Source organism: Symphodus melops (genome assembly GCF_947650265.1).
Source record: "Symphodus melops genome assembly, chromosome: 9".
Classification (NCBI taxonomy): Eukaryota; Metazoa; Chordata; class Actinopteri; order Labriformes; family Labridae; genus Symphodus; species Symphodus melops.
The window spans coordinates 1,734,138-1,752,690 of record NC_136699.1 but is presented as its reverse complement, the minus strand read 5'-3'; the positions used below and the strand labels follow the sequence as shown (position 1 = coordinate 1,752,690).

General features: G+C 46.9%; 2 protein-coding genes across 4 annotated transcripts; both read right to left on the bottom strand.

Annotated features, from left to right (window-relative positions):
* Nucleotides 1-1,221: 1,221 nt before the first annotated feature.
* Nucleotides 1,222-3,579, bottom strand: spmip2 (sperm microtubule inner protein 2). The gene is made up of 3 exons (XM_079352899.1): nt 3,510-3,579; nt 2,443-2,672; nt 1,222-1,855 (listed from the first exon to the last, which is right to left on the bottom strand). Exons 1-3 carry the CDS (start codon nt 3,571-3,573, stop codon nt 1,799-1,801), a joined length of 351 nt encoding a protein of 116 aa, XP_079209025.1. The 5' UTR covers nt 3,574-3,579; the 3' UTR covers nt 1,222-1,798.
* Nucleotides 3,580-7,036: 3,457 nt separating this feature from the next.
* Nucleotides 7,037-17,741, bottom strand: bod1l1 (biorientation of chromosomes in cell division 1-like 1). Of its 3 annotated transcripts, none has more exons than XM_079351523.1 (29): nt 17,355-17,741; nt 16,418-16,542; nt 16,140-16,330; nt 15,590-16,033; nt 14,943-15,092; nt 14,688-14,842; nt 14,477-14,573; nt 14,121-14,247; nt 13,896-13,953; nt 12,081-13,806; nt 11,919-11,998; nt 11,354-11,435; nt 11,187-11,272; nt 11,056-11,107; nt 10,679-10,731; nt 10,420-10,504; nt 10,238-10,296; nt 10,041-10,116; nt 9,903-9,949; nt 9,512-9,641; nt 9,328-9,407; nt 9,128-9,248; nt 8,934-8,986; nt 8,774-8,852; nt 8,602-8,684; nt 8,396-8,510; nt 8,013-8,151; nt 7,691-7,762; nt 7,037-7,475 (listed from the first exon to the last, which is right to left on the bottom strand). In XM_079351523.1, the coding sequence occupies exons 1-29, from the start codon at nt 17,469-17,471 to the stop codon at nt 7,349-7,351; spliced, it is 4,809 nt and encodes a 1,602-aa protein (XP_079207649.1). In that variant the 5' UTR covers nt 17,472-17,741; the 3' UTR covers nt 7,037-7,348. The 3 variants fall into 3 exon arrangements, with proteins under 3 accessions (XP_079207649.1, XP_079207651.1, XP_079207650.1); XM_079351525.1 differs by having other exon boundaries at nt 10,420-10,498; nt 17,355-17,740; XM_079351524.1 differs by having other exon boundaries at nt 14,688-14,839; nt 17,355-17,740.
* Nucleotides 17,742-18,553: the final 812 nt, after the last annotated feature.

The following is an 18,553-nucleotide window of genomic DNA, read 5'->3' as shown; positions in this document are numbered from 1 at the left end:
CCTGTTTTTGCACGTATATACAGGGTAATTGCCTCCTCCGGCCTCAGACTGAACATTCTGGAAAAAACAAGTAAATACATACTGTGTGTGTGTGTGTGGGTTTTTTTTTCTCAATAGAGTTAAACAACATCTTTCTTGCAGGTGGGTATCAGATTGAGAGCAGCCTATCGAAGTGAAGGTTTTACCACCAAATTGCAGGTGACCTCAAGAAATGGAAGTCTGTGTGACTCATTATATGAAAAATTGTGTTTTTGTCTGAGTTAAAAAAAGGTCTACAGTTATCTGCACCAGACATAAGTGGACGTGATTGCTGCAGCAGTGGGGGATGGATTACCTGGTGCCTCTCACACAGGAATCAAACTTCCATCTGTGACCCTGTGAAGGGTGAGAGGGACCTGGAAAAACAACACCAACTCGTCTGTTTTGGAGAGAATCTTCTCCTCTTCTTTAGCTTCAGGTGAAGTTGACTCGCAAACTTGACATGCTGTGACACATAAGTTTATAGTTCTGCAAGTTAATGCTCATTTATAATCTCAGATTGACTCAGTCAGGCATGATAAACTGTTACATTCTGCTCCTTTAAAATAACTCATATCCCTCAATATGCACATAATACTGTATTGCTGCCACCCCCCGTCGCTGCTCATTTTGCAGAAGTGAAGACACTCAGAAAGGATCAGTGGCTGCTAATGAGCTGGGGTCGGCTGCCTTCACTCATTTCCTCTCACCATCAATGATTTGATTACCTGCTGTGTTTTACCGAGTCTTCCTTCTCCTGGGAATGCTCGTGTAAGTTTACAATCTCTCCGAATGTTCTCGTTCCCTGAAGCATGGAGAAAAAAAATCAATAAGCTCCCCGCTACATTGGTCCCACGAAGGGCTGCAGAAACCAATTTAGAGACTAAATGAAAAATAGGCTAATACAAACAGGAACAACAACATAGATTTAAAAAAATGAAAAGAATGAAATGTCTGAGTCATTATGTATCATCCTGTATTGCAACCCCGTTGACCCACTAACTACTGACAGAGGGTGCATCTGCATTACAAAGTGCTGTATAATTTAAGAACCTCCTGTTCAGTGGGCTGATATTTGTTCCTGTTCATCTGATTCATTCAAAGTGGAAGAGGAGTCATTAAGGTTACCAGAACAGGCGACATCCGTCCTCGTTTTTTTGTTGAACTTTATTCAAGAAGAGTATATATTAGGTAAACAAAAAAAGGGCCCAGAGACAAGCGGTATACATAATGGATGGATGGAATACAAATGAACACACAGATCAGACCCACATTTCAAATTAATATTTTTATTGACATGAAAAATAAATGTGAATGTTTTGAAAAACTGAAAGGGACTACCATAATAGGGAAATGGGGCATAAATCACCATCCAGCATTTATTTGACACAAAAGAAATAATGTAGTTTCTTTGTATTCAATATTTTTTTTAAAAGGTGTTAAAAAAAAGAAGAAAAAAACATGGAAATTGTTGGTTTGGGTCACTGTTTGTGTGTTTGTGTACAGTAAGTGTGTCCATGTGAGTCGAGCTCATTTCTCAGCAGCAGCTCGAGGCGGTGTGTGTGTGTGTTCCAGCTCGAGTGGAAGTGTTGCATTATAAATTAAGGGAGCAGATAACCTGCAAAGAGTCACTCAACACTGAACACCTGAGATGTTCTCACTTATACATTTGAAACAGCACATTGTCGCGTGTAATACGATTCTGATGGAGGGAAACAAAATACATCCAACACACAGGTAGCTACATGTCCTGTGTGACTGTTGAGATGTCGTCTTAATGTCACTTCTGAAACCTTTGAGTCGCTTTGTCCTCCAGCGCGGCACGAAACTCCGTCTTCTGAAGAGAAAAGAAGAAAGTAAAATGTTCATTTTATTGTATTTATGGGACATTTAATAATCATATCTCCAGTCCTGGAGAAAAAAAACAAAAGTAACATATGAATTCAAATCTTGATCCAAAGGCAACTTGACTTGGCTGAAGACCTTGAAGACGTCTCATCTCAAGATCTGCAACCAACCAAGCCCGGTTATCTTTGGATCAAGCTTCAAAATGTACGATGACCTGGATGACTGAGAGCCGACAGTTTAGGTCAGATATAGTCACTTTAATCTGAAGCAGTTTCACTGCCCGCTTCCATCGCTGCAACACCTGTTGACCTGATAACTGCTCTCATATCTGGCAAACCCAGGGGCGTCCAAAACGGCCTTCAAAGCCCCGCCTACCTTCTCTGGTCCAATCAGATCCAGAGCATTCAGGAGCAGAATCTGAGAGGATATCTTACAGATTGCTCCTTTAAACTTTGAAGAAATACACACAATAAAAGACAACGATTTAAAAAAGGATGCTAATAAATTAACTTATCTGTACATTTAATGTGTTTCTTCAACAGAGTGATCATTTGTGTAGCATGTACACATTGGTACCTTGATTTGCATGTTGCTGTGCAGCGTCCCACTGTTTAACATCTGGTTGTACTGCAAGCCCCAGCCCACCTCCCCCACATAGCCCTGCCTGGGGACGGGAGGGGGGGCGTGTGGTGCTGCTCGACACAGGTAACCGAGGTCTCCTGTGGACTCAGGTGAGGACTCGCCAACACCGATGTACCGGGGGAAATAATTTGATCTCGGCCTGTAGTCTCCGATTCCATCTGGGCCTTGTTAGAAACACAGCGGAGGTGTCGAAGCGTCATGAAATACACGGAGAAGCTCCGAGGAACGAATGAACCCAATGAGCAAATGTTAGCAAACTGGAAGACGTGAAACTCTGCCAGTATTATCTTCTAACAATGTAAGCATCAGCTACTGTGTGAATTCAACAGGAACATAATTAACATGAGGGACACAGAATAGAATAGGTTGTTTACATTGAGTTAGAGGAATGAAAGAGAACATCTGTTCACACTCAGCGTGTCGGGTTTAAACTAATTATCTGTCAAGAGGTGGAACAGAAAAAAGATTCTTTATTAATGTTGTGTTTTTGTTTTGGTGTTTACTCCGTATGTTGAATAGGAAAAATGCATTATGAATGTAAAGACAGCACTGACGTGTTGCCTGGCTCTATATGAGAATAAAGTCTCATTGTGAGTTTATGTAACGCATGAATTATTTCAGTGAAAGCAAAACATCTGCCTGCACTCTGACGGACTAAACAACATGCTGCACAATAACACAAACTACTCCTGCTGGCACATTCACGCTGAGGCAGTTTGTCAGTTTGCATTGGCCCCAGCTGACAGTGCCATCATGTGTCTGATTACACTTACATTTGCTCGGACACGCACCATATGCTTTGCCTTTCATGTAACTGTTGAACAATGCATGGGGGTCTTTGCCTTAAATCAATCTTAAGTCGCACATTTACCCACTAATAAGCCATTTGCTCAGTGAAAACAGCCGATTGTAGCTTAATCAATAACTCAAGGGTATCTTATAAACTCTTCATGTTGCACTCAGTTTCATGCACACACACATCCTCTGTATTATTCTCCTACCTGTAAAGATCATCCTCTGTCCATGCTGGGACTCTCCTGCAGCAGCTCCACTGTTTTTCAACATCTTCCTCCACCGTTATGTTGGAGAGGTCACATCAGGTCTGTCGAGTGCCCCCCCCCCCGGGCTGAAAACTTGAGCCCAGCCGTCTGCTCTGTCCGTGGGGCCATGATTGGTTGTCATGCAACCACTGGTTGCCGTGGCGTCAGTGGTTGTGTCCTCGTTAGGCTGCTGGTGAACCGTGTCCACTGCATATCACCTATACATCCTAAATGTCAACTTGACCTCTGGTGTGTGTGGAGTTAAATTTCAGACATGATTTACTGTCATCGTTGAGAGAATGAAATGAATGTGCTGTGAGCAAAGCTGCACATCCTTGCTCTTATATAAGATAACTGTGTATTTAAGTCAGGCCCTGCACCATGTTGTCGACTTCAGGAAAAAGGAAGGACTCTGTTTTAGCTCTTAGCTCCTGTGTGACTGGGTGTGTGGAGAGGAGAGTTGACTGGCATATGGCTTCTCACTGTTACGCATGGCTGTGGGAGACTTCTTCTGAACAATAACATCTGTCTTCTTGGAAAACCTTTGAACCAAATCAATAAGACATGTCAGTTCAGATACACCAGCCAAAGTGGTCTCACTACACTTTGAGAGGACGAGGATGACACTTATTGAGCGTTTGTAAAAACTCCAACAGCAATCTGGCAAAACATAGTTAAAATTTTAATTCAGTGTTTTCACTATTGCGACACAGTTAGTAATGCAGACATGTTTGAGGGAAATTGTAATTGATTGAATTAAAAAAAGAAAAAAAAAGAAAATGTTTATGTGTATGTGGGGGGAATTCTGCGTTGTGTTTACCACACTGTGAGGAAGAGTAACACGCAGTAAGTAGCTGTAAGTGTGAGGAAAACATAAAGAGGCAGCACGGCGTTCATTCACAAAGCTGCAGGCCCGTTTCACACACAGAGAGAGAGGACGATCAGAGCATCATGTGATGTGAACAGGACACACACTGATTCAGATATCAACCTGATCAATACACCTTCAATAAGGCAACATCCACATCTCAACATGTCCACCCTGAATAAAGGCTAAACACTTTATATAGATCAAACTGTTCATGGGATTTTATTCCACTTTATTCTGCTCCTACATGTCATGTGCTTTCATGTTTCATTACTTATTGAACTTCGAGCTGCTGAAGTCAGTGAGTTCGTGTTTCTTTAAATTGTTGAGATGTGAGACATGGAGAGAATCCCAGTTTAAAAAGTCACCGACACACCTGACTGATTAGAGAAGGAGAAACCCCCCTGATATGAATGTGTTTGTTTCATTTAGTGTGATGGACTTTGTTCAGCCTGAGGGCGCCCTCTGCTGGTGAGGACGAGCACTTCAAGAAACAGGTCAAATGAGACGTTCACTGACTCATCGTCCTGCCGGGAAAATCCAGAATCATCTCTTTTTTTCCTCTACATCTTCTACGACAGATCCCCCCCTTTAATATACCCCAGACTCTTTGTGAGCTTCACCTGTCCAGTAAAGAAATCAACTTTAATGGCCTATTAGACTCTCTTACGTTTTCCTCCGCCCTCTTTAATCTGGCCTGATGCAGCAACATGCCTGTTGCCGTGGTAACGTCTCTGTTTCCCCTCCTCTCCTGGGTGTGTTTATGACAGGTTTTGAAATTTTTCCCCCTGCGTGCGTGGGGGGGGGGGGGGGGGGGGGGGGGGGGGGGGGGGTGTCTCCCCACTTCCACTCTGAGTCATGTGTGTAGATACTTCGGATGTGATTTATCATTTACTTCTGGCCCAAACCAGCTTCCAGAATTCGCCCTCACTGGCACGCAGCAGATAAAGCGAGCAGCTCCAGAACATCATGCTCCAGGTCTGCTGCTCCTCTTCATCACTTCAGGATTCATCATATCACAGGCTATGAGTTCACAAATATAACCTCGATGGATGTCCTGCAACTGCTCGATCTGACCCCTAAAAATGTGCGTCTCATTGAACTTCTTTAGAAACACATTCTGCACTCTGAGGTTGATTTCAGATGATATAACCGGTTTGATATCGTGCAGCGTTTGCAGAACTTTTTCAGCTCTGGAGAAAAAAAGAAAGAAAAGTAAGACTTTAATCCAGCACCCCTCCCTGCTGCCTGTCTCTGGCCATTTCTACTACTCTCGTCTGAAACACCTGTTAACTTTTATGTCTTGTTAGAGGAGTGGCTGAATGGGGGAGCTTTATGTTCCGTGCTGGCTGCAGCCCCGGTACAGGAAAGACCCCCCCCCCCCCCGTCCTCCTGTCTCTGTGTGAGGATGTGTGATGAGCACGATAAGATTAAGCTCAATGATTGAGTTAAGTGACTCTCTTGACGTGAAGGCAGCACAAACAAGTCTGCAGTTAATCCCACATGAAAGACTCTGATCTGGTGTTGTCTCATGATGTGAGGTCCCTGAGCAGCTCAAACGTTAATCATCCTCATGTTGTTATTCAAACGACCTCTCAAGTGGCGTCAGTGAGTGAAAGGAGCGCTGTTTATCTGCCAGACCAATGACAGCCGATCCAAACCTTTAAATTAGAGGAGCTGCTGGGATAACACACCTGGGAGAGGTGCACCTTGAAGGACTCATCCATCCGCAGGAATGGTTGGAAAACTTCCCCTGAGCGATTAAAGCCTCCCAGCGTGTTAATGATGGAGGAATATTTCATTCCCAGTTTGTCAGTTTTATCCCCCATTAACAGGCAGGAATGTCCTCTCCTCTTCCTCGCTGCCACGTGATTGGCTGATGCCTTTGGTGGCTATTTACACATCACGGACAGCGCATCCATCCAAGGAAGCACAGCGGGGGAGAGATAGCGTCTGCAGACATAATAAGGGTGAATGAATGATAAAAAAATAAAAGAGGTTTAATCTTAACCGTGCTCGAGATCGTCTTCTTGTAAACAAAGAGTTCAAATCGAGGTCATCGGAAGGAACGGAAGAAACTTTGATTCCATCAAAGATCGAGAGCGAGATTTTTGGGGAGAGGGAAAATATTCTAGAAGTTCATTCTGCTCACCTCATTCCTTCTATGACTACAGAGGCAGGTACCTGCAGCCTGCCTCTAGTGGACACTCGGGGAACTGCAGGATTTTGCACTTCAGTTTGGATTTCAGTTGTAGCCACAACAATCGTGTTACAATATTTTTGCTAAAGGAAAACTAATCTAGAAGTTTCGTCTGTTTCTAAAAGTGGGAGCTTATTTAAGCTCGTGGGAATCCGGCCAGGATTTCTGTTTTGATTTCTTAAGAATTTGAAATTAAAGATGCTGAAGTCGTTCAAACTTTAAAAAAATGAAGCAAAAACTGTATTTTTGTACATTTATGAAACGTGTGTGTTTGCACTGACAGGTAAGAAAGATTTCTAACAGATATATTCACAAACAGTTCATTCTAAAACAGTTTAAAAAAAAAAAAAAAAAAAAAAAGACCTCGGTGTGGGTAGAAACGTCCAGGTACGACACACCTCACCTTCTCACTTAACGCCCGTCACCTCCTGAACGCCACGTATAAAAGACTAAAACTTAAACGACTCCTTTCATTCACAGAATGAAGACAATGATTCACGATGACTTCCTGGTGAGCGGGTGACGGCGGCGTCTTCAGGCCTCTGATTGACTTGAAATAGATGCAGAGGGTCCGGTCCGCCTGAGTCCACGGAGGAATGATGCAGGAGGGGTCCTCAGGCCGACCCCTCTGAGACGCCCCGGAGCGCCCGCCAAGGAGAAATACTTTCACTGCGTCGTGGAGCCTCTGCGGTCAGAGCCAAACATCGCCGCCTTCATGTTTTTGTTTTTTTTCTAGCGTTTGGCTCTCTTGGACGGGGGCTCCTCTGACTTCTGTCCCCCCCGCGTTCGCACAGCAGGGGGGCTGGCCTCCCTTTTGCGGCCCCCCTTCGCCGCTGCAGCCTGGCCCCTCGTCGTCCCGCTGTGGGAAGGAAACAAGGAGCAAGTGTCAGTGCGTTTCATCTCCAGGCGCTGTGACGATTTGTCTCCGTCGATTCAGAGAGACCCGTTTGATGCGTCGTCATGGTTACATGAGTTTACGATGAACCGCGGGACGACGAGCACCTGCAGTGAAGTAAATTCATCTGTCGTGTAAAACTCGGAAATGTTCAGATTCCAGATTTTGGTCAAACTCACCGCGTGCCCGCCGCCGTCTCCTCTTTACCGGTGTGACGACTCGCCCGGGTCGACGGTTTGCTTGGCTTGTTTCTGCAAAACAAAGAAACAACAAAAATGAAACAACAGTCTCTGCTTTGGCGCTCTTGATCGAACAGGAAGTGGCGAGAGTGATGTTGGTCTGTGACGTTCAGATCTTGGCCCTCGCCTGTCCTGGTCCTGGTCTTGACTGGGTTCCAGTCCCTAACTGTCGGGGTCTTGGAGCCCTCTGCACGTCTTGTATTCTGGTCAACACTAACTCAAACCCTGAACACAGAAAGTTCTGACCACGCCTTGTAATGACCTTTCAGCCTCCAGACGAGACGCCGCCCGTGTGGTCGCTCTGGTCGCCTTTCCTTTTCCCTCCTCGTCTCTCTCGCCGCCGTCGTCCTCGTCTTCGTCATCGTTCTGCTCGCTGTCCTCCGCCTTTTTGTCCTTCTTGTCTGGAGGAGAGAGAGAGTTTGATGGCGTTATATCCCCGCTGATAAAATGAGGCTCGTTATCGATGTTCACGACGGCGTCTGGCGAGATTCTGCTTTGCGCTCAAACAATAGTTTTCTCCTCGCAGGATAAATTCATGCTGCGAAAGCGCTCGCAAAAAATTATATGTTTGATCTCATGTCAACTCTGGATTTTTTTGGGGCATTTAAAAAAATGTGGGACGGAGACGTCTGATGACTTCCTCACCTGAGTCCTCGCTGGCGGCGGCGGCGGCGGCTGCTGCTGCTGCTGCTGCTGCTGCCTTCGGCGGTCGGCCCCTCCGGCCCGGTTTCTTTGGAGTCGCCTCCTGCTCCTCCTCAACCTGGAAAAAAAAAAAAAAAAAAAGAAATATTCAAGTTTCCCCCAAATTCCCCCAAAACATTTGGAGCTTTATGTTGGTGTATGAATCGAACCTTATCTGGAAGCTTCTCGCTGCTCGTCTCCTCCTCCTCCGTCTCCTCCTGACCTTCGGCCTGGCGAGCAGACGGCGTGCAAACTAGAGGAAGAAAAATGAATTGAAGTGTTTTGTCTGTATGAAGACAGACGGGAGACTTTGACGTCACGTGCTTCTTCTCGTTCCCTCACCTCCGTCCTCGTCAGGTCGTTGCTCGCTTTGATCCGGCTGCGTGTCGTCCTCCCTCGCCTCCTCTTCAGTCGCCATTTCCTGCAGACATATTTGATTTGAATCAGGACTCACGGTCACACGCTTCAGATCGGATAACAGAGAAGTCGACAAAATTCTCACCTCGACATTTTCCTCCATTTCCTCGGAGCGCTTCCTCTTCAGAGTTGGTTTCCCTGGAAAAGAAAATATGATCGATATTTGAAAAACACCAGAGAAGCAAAGGTGTCAGCACGATGAAACCATCGCTCGTTCCAGATGCTGACCTCTTTGGTTTGTGACGTGTGCAGAGTCTTCCTCGACACTTTGTAACGTACGTGTCTCTGTGGCGCCCGCGGCGGCGTCGGAGCCTCCTGCAGCATCGCTTCCTTCAGGAACAGAAGACGACACGTTCTCCTGACCTCCGCTGTCCTCTGATCCACTTCCCCCCTCAGGTCGCTGCACATCAGGAAACAGAAGGATTCAGTGTCTGTGTCGTGTCAGCTGGCGATGCGACTCGTGGCGTTTGTTTACTTACCGCTTCAGCGTCCGCCGCTTCATTGGCTGAACTTTTACCGCTTCCGTCTTCGTCTTTATCCTCCTCCGTCATCTGGTCGTCTGAGGCGAAAGATAAACGACATTCCGGACGTGAATAAAACTTCTCACCAATCGCACGCCTTGTTCAGATTGTGACATCATCAGAGGTTAAAGGTGACTCTTACTAGCTCCTGAACGTCTCCCCCCACGGCTCGGCGTCTCCTCCTGTCGCTCCTTCTCCGTCTCCTCTGTGGTTCTGGAAGATCGACCCCTGCGCGGCGTTCTCGCCTCCACTTCCTTCCCCCGATCAGCTTCCTGTAAAATCAATCGTACTGTTCTTAGATCTCCCATCGTCTCCTCGTGTTCGGCAGTGTGGGAAACCTTTCAAACTTAGAAAACCGGCTTCAGTCATTTCAGCAGCTGCTGCCCCTTTAAGGCCCGCCTCCCCCACATCCCCCCTCTCTTCTGATTGGCCAGCACTCTGGAAGCCTCCCTGGGAGAGCAGAACGCTGCAGGGCTGCCGTGCTCACACAGCATCACTTAGCATTTAACGATCATGATGGAGACGCTGCGTACCTCTGCAGCCGGCTGCTCTTTACTCCTCTTCTCGTCGTTCTCGTCACCTGGTGAAGGTCAAATAAATGACACAGAGTCACAAACACGCCGATTTATCTTTAAAGTCTGACGCTGAGATGAAACCACTGCTGGTTTTACCGGACTCTTTCCCCGACGCGTCTCTCTGACAGGACAGCTTTCGCTTGCGTCTTCCTCTCGTCTCCGTTTTCTCTTCCTGACGGACGGAGAAAAAAAAAAAAGAGCGTCATCGTCATCCTCCACGTTTTCCCAAACACAAGAGCTGGATTTTTTTTTTTTTTTTTTTTTTTTTTTAAAATGGAGAATGTGTGTGTTACCTTTTCTGACAGGTCAGACGCCTTCTCCTCCTCCTGGCTGTCCGTGCTGGAAACATCACCTGAAAGTTCAAACGAACAGCGAACCATTGAATGGAAGCGTCCACATGGGAATTCATCCGTTTGTGTTCAGCACGAACACATCAGGAGGTTTTTTTTTTTTTTAAGGAGTTGGTCAGACTCACTGATTTGTTTGAGCAGCTTCGAAGGCTCCGGTCCGGTCTCGCTCAGCTTCTCCGTCTGCTCCAGGATCACCGGCTCCGCCTGAACCTAGATCACACAGTTTGAACAGATTCGTTCACATCTCTTCCTTTGCTTTGAACATCCTAAAAATAAGATCTGATATATCTGGACTTGTTCGGTGAACGTGGTTTTTATGACGACATCGTTTAGTGAAGAGGGATATAAAAACACACTCAGAGTCATCAGGGACTGAACACTCACAGTTTCATTTTCACTCTTCGTTTCTTCCTCCTCCGTCTTCGTCTCAGCTTCACCTGGAGAAAAAAAAAAAACACTTCATGAGTCTGACAGCACACAGAGCGATCTCTTCACGGACGACGGAAAGCCAAATCCGTTCCCATAATCGATCCCTGAAACCCGACGAAACACCCTGACCGCGACGTTTATTCAGCTTCACATCTTTGAGATCAGACACACATCGAGGACCGGAGGAGAAATCTAAAATATCCGAGGTCACATCATCGTCGTGCCCGCTGTGTGACGACTGAAGGCCGGCGTGTTTCAGGATGTTCGGACACCGGATCGGGAGCAGAGGAAAGGTCAGGTCGCTGCGTCTCCTCTGTAAAGAAAACACTCACTGTGCTCTGTGTCCATCTCAGCCCGCGTGTCTTCATCTTTAACTTCCTGTGTCTGCGTGTGGAAACGAGGGAGTTTAACATTTCATCTCACGGAAACATTTACAGGTTTTTAAAAAGTTGAATCCCGTCACCTCAGGTCTTGTTTTTGCGTCGGTCACATCCGGCTGACTTTGCTCTGAAGGAGCCGACTCGACGACAGCCTCTCCTGACGCAGCTTCTACACAGCAGACGGTTATGGAGGATGAGCAGGATGCAAACGTCACGCGGGGACGAACAGAGAGAGAGCGCTGAAGCTTACCGTCAGGAGCCGCCTCGTCACCGCGCGTCTCCTCCTCCTCTTTTGATTGGTCCTGAGCTTCATCTGAGGTGGTCTCGACTTCCTGTGTTGAAGATGTGAGAAATGACCAGTTTTTAAAATTCTTTTTTTGTTGTTTTTTTTTGGATCCAACAGCAAAACAACAAACGTCGATTCGACTGGACGAGAAAGCGTCAGGCTGAGAAAAATGTCCTTTCATGACGACGAAGGGCGTCGGACCAATCGGAGCCCTCGTTGCAACAAGGTGAATAAAAACAGCAGCCTTGGAGTGTTTCACAGCGCAGGTCGGGGGGTTCGATTCCCGGGAACTAAAGACCCAGGGACCTGCCGAGCCTGAAGTTTGATATTTAAATGACATGTTCAGCTCTTTGTATTACATGTATCAATAAAGCTGATTGATTGATATATTTGTGCGCTCGGTTCGGGGTCAGTCTGGAGGTCCCAGGTCTTCGGGAGCCGGCCTTTCCTCCTCTGACGGTCTGAGTTCATTTTTCTCAGCTTGTGGATTTTTCCTTTCAGTCCAGTCGAACAGATGTGTGATTTGTACCTGTGGAGCCGCCGGCTGGGAAACGACCTCGGAAACGACCTCGGAAACATCTGTTTCTTTCTCTGCTGTTTCAGACGAATCTTTAAGAGAGAAGGATTTTTTTTTTTTTTTAGAGGAACATTTTGACATCAGCTTTTCAAACGAGCACTTCTCAGATCTCACCTGCAGCTTCTGGTTTTTGGAGCTCGACAGCTTCCTGAGATGTGACTGTTGACGTCTCGTTGGCTGAATCAGCCGTTGTTTGCACATCCATCGGCGGCGGCGGCGTTTCCACGTGTTGAGGAGGACGAGCGGCCTCGCTCCCCTCCGCCTCGGGGCAGATTAAGGTGGAGGACACCGTGCTGTCAGGATCCATGGAGAGCAGAGTCAGAGCCGCTTCTTTCATCTTCATGTCGGCGTCCTCCAGCTCTGGCGGCGCCTCCTCCTCACGTGGCAGCCTCGCCTCCGCCGAAGTGCAGATGTCCATGAGAGCCAGGAGGGCGTCGGCCTCCGCCGGCATGGCTGGCATCTCGCCCAGCCGGGACTCGGTTTCGCCCTCCGGTGGCTCGGGGGTGATGTCGCTCAAGGCGTCGCAGGTGTCGTCGGAGAAGGAGGTGGTGACGGTGGTGGTGACGGGATCGGAGTCTGTGCTGGCGTCTTGGAGGAGAGACGGTTTCCTCAGCGGCTCCTCGCCATCGGGACTCTGAGAGGACACCACAGACTTTGAGGGCCTCTCAGATTTGTCCGGTTTGTCGTCTCTGGCTGCTTTCTTCTGCTCCTGGCCGTCGTCTCTCTTTTCTGACACTCTCTCCTTCTTCTCCACTTTCTTCTTCTTCATTTCTGATTTCTCCTGGAGAGGTTCCTCGGCCACTTTCCTCTGTTCTTTCTTCTTCTCAGGTTTGCTCACCGCCGCACTTCTTACTTCTGGAGCTTTACTGTCCCCCTTCGATGACGACGCCGTCTTTGCTTCCTCTTTGGATTTGGATTTAGATTTCTCTAAGCTTTTTCCTTTCTCTGTCGTCTTCGCTCTTTTTGGATCGCTGTCAGAGCTCGGCTTGTTCGGCTTCAGGCCGTCTTGGTCTGCTTTGCTCTTTTCCTTCTCGCCTTCTTTCACTTTGGGTTTTTCTCCGGCTCGGTCCTCGCCGTGGCTCTTCGACCTCTTCAGAACTTCCTTGGAGTGTTTCTCTCTCTTCTTGCTGCTGTCGGACCCGGGCTCCAGATCGGAGCGCTCCTCAGAGGAGCCGGTGGAGTCGGGTCGGAGCAGCTGCTTGACGTCTGCTTTCGCTGAACTCTTCTCTCCTTTGGCCTTGTCTTTGCTCTTTTCTTTCTCCTTCTCCCTCACTTTGTCTTTGTCCTTCTCTGCTTTGCCGGCCTCCGTGGACGCAGCTTTCAGCTTCTTCACGGGAGCATCTTTCGGACTCTCGTCTGCCTGACCGTCTGACACAGACGACTTCCCTTCCTTTGGAGTCGACGCCGTCTTCTTCTCCGTTCTAACCTTCGGCTTTTTGTCCCCCTTGTCCTCGGAGGACACTTTCACAGAAGCCCCTTCCTTCTGCTGAGCCTCGTCCAGCTGATGCTCCGGTTTCTTCTCCTGCTTCTGCTTGAGTTTGGCGCGCTCGTCCGTCGAGCTGCGCTCTCTCTCTTTGCGCTCTTTGGAGAGAGAGAGATCTTTGCGGTAGAGCCGATCAAACTTCCCGACAGTTCGCTGTCGGAGCGCCTCTTGGGAACCTTGCTCCAACTCCAGAATGAAGGAGTGCGTTCGGCTTTTGTCCGCCAGCTTCTTGGTGTCGCTGGAGTCTTCAGAGACGCTGCCGCTCGCTCTTCTGTGCCTCTCGTCAGAAGACGCCGACTCGGACGGATTTCGACCTAATCTTGGTTGCGTCATCTTTGCTGCTGTAGATTTCACTTCCTTATTGAAACAAAAGAAAAGCACAGAACATCAGTTTCAGTCGTGTCACTCCTGATGAAATCTGGTCCATCACGGACACTTGGACTTACCCCTTTCTTGGATCCTTCGGAGTCTCCTTTCCTTTTGTTGGACACGTCTCCCTCCCTCCTGAAAGGGAAACACATTCAAAGCATTTTACCTCACATAAGACACGACGTACACATGATCTATAGAGCGTTTTGAGAGTCTCAGGACGGAGCGGTTTCCCTCAGTTACCTCCGGGGGGCGCCAAAGCTCATCAAACTAAAGAAGCAGCTGACTGCTCCATGTCCTACCTTGAGTCGAGCTTCCTCCTCCTGCTGAGGGCCATCTTTTTCTCCAGCACCTTCCTCTCTTTGCGGGCCTCTTTGGCCCGGGGGCCCTCGAGCCCCCCAGAGTCTCCGCTCTTTTGTTTCTTGTGATCTGTGCAGAAAGTCAAGGTCGTGAAGGATGCACACAGAATGAATATGACAACACGAGGTGTGACTTTAACGTCACATCGATACCGACGACGCCAGGAAGAGAATAACCTGAAAACTCGATTCGCTAATTCTTCGAGCGTGCAAAACTAAATCTTGAAATGATCCAGAGGAAAGAGATTTAAAGGCGTGCTACACGTCTCCACTCCTCGTGTTAAATAAAGTCGGGGTACCTTGCTCTTCAGCCTGCAGAGCTTTCTGCTTCCTCTTGTCTTCCATGCGCTCTCGGTTCTGTTGTCTTTTGAGCAGACGTTTCTCTTTGTCCTTCGCCTGTCAGAAAACGACCAAAAGACAGACGTTCACTGAATTCATCCAGCTCCGTTAAACATTCAGAAACAGCCGATAGATTTTGAATATTGTCTCTTTAACGTTGACAGAACTCACCGCAGATCTCCGACGCTCCTCCACGGTGATTTCATCATCTGAGTCGCTATAGTAACGGGAGTACAGGAACGGCTTGTGGATGTAGGCTTTGCGGCGAGGTTTGCGCTCTTCTCCTGCGTCACCTTGTTTCTTCTCTGCTCCTTCACCTTCGTCTGCTGAGAGAGAACAAAAGTCACTTCCTGTTTATCTGACCAACCGTTTTTAACGCGTCCGGTAAAAAAAAAAAAACCGGAAGGAGGAATGAAAAGGTGAGACCGTCTGATTGAAGCTCGCCCTCCTCAGAGGAGTCCGACTGCAGCTCCTCATCCTCACTCTCCTCCTCGAAGGACGACAGGTCGCTGGTGTGGACCGAGCTCACCGTGATGTCGCTCAGGCCCTCGAGGTCGGAATCCTCCAGGAAGTATTCTGCATGGATAAGAAGCATGTTCATGTCCAAATATTAAAGCAACAATCTGGGACTTTTTTAGCATCCTACTTTTTTTTTTTTGTTGTTAAACTTTAAGAGGATGCCGCCCGTTTTGACCCCCAACAGCTAAAAAAAACCCCCAAAATGTTTAAACTTGATATTTATTTAAATCAGAGAATGAGAGGATCTTAAAAAGCTCATTAAGGAGCAAATAACAGAAAATGAAAAAAAAAAAAAAAAAAAACCCAGTAAGGAAACGAGAATGTATGTCTATGTATGAAACAGGATGTGTTTCTGATGTGTGCATGCTCTGTGTGATTGTAGTGTGGATATGTAAGCACACGCTGATATTTTTTTATTTATTTCTTGTATTGTCTGCAGTAATTATATCCCGTATCCCAGAAGAATTTCTCCCCAGGGAGACAAATAAAGAAAGCTTGACCTAAAAGGTGGATACAGGAAATAAAAACATGCAGGTTACACCGAGGGTCCTCACCTTCTTTCATCCTCTCTCGGGCTTTCTGCTTGGCCTGGCTTGTAGATTTAAGCGGATCATCCTCCTGCTTGTCCTCGTTTGCATTTTTGTCTTTCTCCTCCTCCGTCTCTTCTGACTCCTCATCTTCTATTTTCACCTCCACGATCAACCCTTCCTTGAGGGGATCTGAGTGTTCCTGAACGTCCTCCATCTTCACCTCACACTCTTGAACCTCAGACGCGGACTCCCCAGTCTGCTCCGGCGTCTTCCCCTCTTGGATGCTGTCTCCTTCCTCCATCATGACCACGTCCTGCTCTCCCTCGTCCTTCGGCTGCGTCGGCTCGTCTGGAGCTTTACGACCTTTGTCCGTGCTGGAGCTGGCCCTGACGCTGGCCTCCTGGTTGAGGGAGGAGATGGTTTCCAGGATGGACATGGCGTCGCTGGGGGGCGGAGCGGACGACGTGGCTGTAAAAAACGGCATGAAAAAAGTCAAAGGAGTGATGAGTAAGATATCCAGGGATCTTTACTTATTTAATATTTTATCGCAAATCCGACATGGCGTTCAGCGAACCTGGCTCGAGGAAGCTGCTGTCTGGTTTGGTCTCAGTCAAAGGCAGCGGGGGAGGCGGCTCCTCGGAGCAGCTGCCAGGCGACAGAAACTCCTGGACCACCCTCTCCACCTGCGGCCTGAAGATATGGTTGATTTTGGGATCCACCACCTGGGCCACGATTCTGTCCACGCCCTGCTCCAGCATCCCCGACCTGAGAGAGACAGCAGGCTTTAATATGAAAGCCTTTCTCAGCGTCTTATACACACTCTCACACACACACACACACACACACACTCACTGCAGCACCAGCTGTCTGATGTTGTTTCTCAGCTGGTTCTTGTTCAAATGAGGGCTCCATGTGTGGTTCGAGAGGTGATTGGAGACAAAGTTATCCACTCTCTGTTTCAGGTTCAGGTAAGCAGGCTGCAAAAGAAAAAAAAAAGAAAAGACATCCAGTTAAAAATCTTTTATGAGTATTTGGGCAGTTTCACCTGATCACAGGAACGTCTGATTGCAAACCGCCCTGATGCCTGTTGGAGGTCGCAGCATGAGCGCTTCTTAGTCAGCATCAAAGCTGGGCTCGGTTTCTTGTGCATACATTACCCACAATGCAACTGAAAAGATATCAACAGTTTGGTTTGTTTGAACTAATTCGGCGAGTATTAATAATAATAAATAATTTTTTTGTGTAGAGCTTTTTTACACTTGAGAACCTCAAAGTTCTACAAAGTTTAAAAGAATAAAAGATTTGTTAAAATATGTAAAACATCCAAAGAGAAATTAGCAGAAAGCTTTTTTTTGAGAGATGAGTTAAGGCTTCGTTTAAAAGCAGCGGGACCCTTCAGGTTGTCTTGGGGGGGCCTTCAGGTTGTCTTGGGGGATGAGGCGCTCCCGGAGGTAAGGAGGAAGCAGATCCGTGGATGCACTGATTTGTGAGGAGGGAGACCTTATACTAAATCATGAGTTTGACGGGGAGCCAGTGAATGGATTTGACCAAAACGGTTGTATGTGTGGGCGGGGGGCCTTAAAACAGCCTACCTTCTCTGATCCAAACAAATCCAGACCATTCAGGACCAGAATCTAACCTCTAAAGGAGGACACAGCTTTAGTATGACAGACCCTTACACATCACTATATTACAGCCAATAAATCCAACAAAGAAGAAAGAAGGGTGACACAACATGAAGTGAAGGTTTGAACATGATCAAGTGAATTAAAAGTGTTTAAAGTTTAACCTTTGTGTCGACATCAGCCAGGCAGTCCCTTCTGAACTGGTCGAAGAGCCCCTGAGTTTTTAAATGATTCACGATCATGGAGACCAGCTGCGGGTCCCCGGGAGGTAAACCGGACATGTCGGGTCTTTAGTACACGTCCTGAGTCTCTCCTCTGTCTTTAAAAATCATTAAAAACCTGAAACACAGCAGGTGAAAACACAACGAAAAGACGCGAAAACCGCTGTTGTGGTTCGGCAGTTCGAAGCAGCTTTGACCCGGAACAAGTAAACCGGAAGTAGTAAATAGAAGTTTCTTTTTTATAACACATTTTAAAATACGTTAAGATTCATGTATAGCTTGAGGTTAAAGGGAGCAGTATTTCAATTTCTAATCATATTTATTTGAGTATTTAATATTAAATATTTGATCTTATCGCTAACCGAGAATCTCCGCGCGCTCTGAAGAAGCTATGTTGCTATGGTGACCTCTAGCGACGAACAGCATCAATCAGACTTGATTCACTGAGTCTTATTTTTATTTTATTAGTAAAGAAATAGCATACACAACTAATATCCACAAAGTAACATACAGCAAATTAGCAGTAGCAGTTTGTGGTCAACTTCCTGTTTGTTCAAATTTTAAACGTTAAATAAAGAACGTCATTTTAACCAATAAAAAAATAAAACAATAGTAAGACTGACTGCTTGGTTCGGCTGTGCTTCTTTGCATAAACACATCCAACAAAAATTCTATCTGAAAACAAATCACCGTGGTTGTATTCAATCAAAAGAATCTTGGCAGCGGTGGGATTCGAACCCACGCCCCCGAAGAGACTGGAGCCTTAATCCAGCGCCTTAGACCGCTCGGCCACGCTACCGTGAGACAGCATAACCGTATATTGGCGTTATCAATGTAAAACCTGAGAAATGACGCTGACAGGTATTTTCAAAGGCATCTATCTTCGTGCTCACCTTTCACGTTGTCAGTGTGTGAAAACTTTAAAACAGCTTTATATGTTATTTATCTGGTACTAGAGTCAGGTAAAAGCCCTCATATCAACTACTGTCCCTTTAAGGCCCCCCACTCCCCACGTGCACACTTTCTCGTGGCTTGAAACATCAGTCTCAGAAAGACGATAAAGCGGTTTACGTACTTTTAAAGCCATCTGGTGAAATTATTGGTTTCATATCTGGGAACTATGACGTGATTTGCAGAACATG

Excerpts from the sequence above, each read along its gene's own strand:
- spmip2 (XM_079352899.1), bottom strand. The coding sequence starts at position 3,573 with ATGTTGAAAAACAGTGGAGCTGCTGCAGGAGAGTCCCAGCATGGACAG. Across the intron at positions 2,673-3,509 it reads ACAGAGGATGATCTTTACAG|GCCCAGATGGAATCGGAGAC; the intron begins GTAGGAGAATAA and ends GTTTCTAACAAG. Across the intron at positions 1,856-2,442 it reads ACAGCAACATGCAAATCAAG|AAGACGGAGTTTCGTGCCGC; the intron begins GTACCAATGTGT and ends TTTTCTCTTCAG.
- bod1l1 (XM_079351523.1), bottom strand. The coding sequence starts at position 17,471 with ATGTCCGGTTTACCTCCCGGGGACCCGCAGCTGGTCTCCATGATCGTG. Across the intron at positions 16,543-17,354 it reads TGGCTGATGTCGACACAAAG|CCTGCTTACCTGAACCTGAA; the intron begins GTTAAACTTTAA and ends TTTCTTTTGCAG. Across the intron at positions 7,763-8,012 it reads TCTCGTCTGGAGGCTGAAAG|AAACAAGCCAAGCAAACCGT; the intron begins GTCATTACAAGG and ends TTTGTTTTGCAG.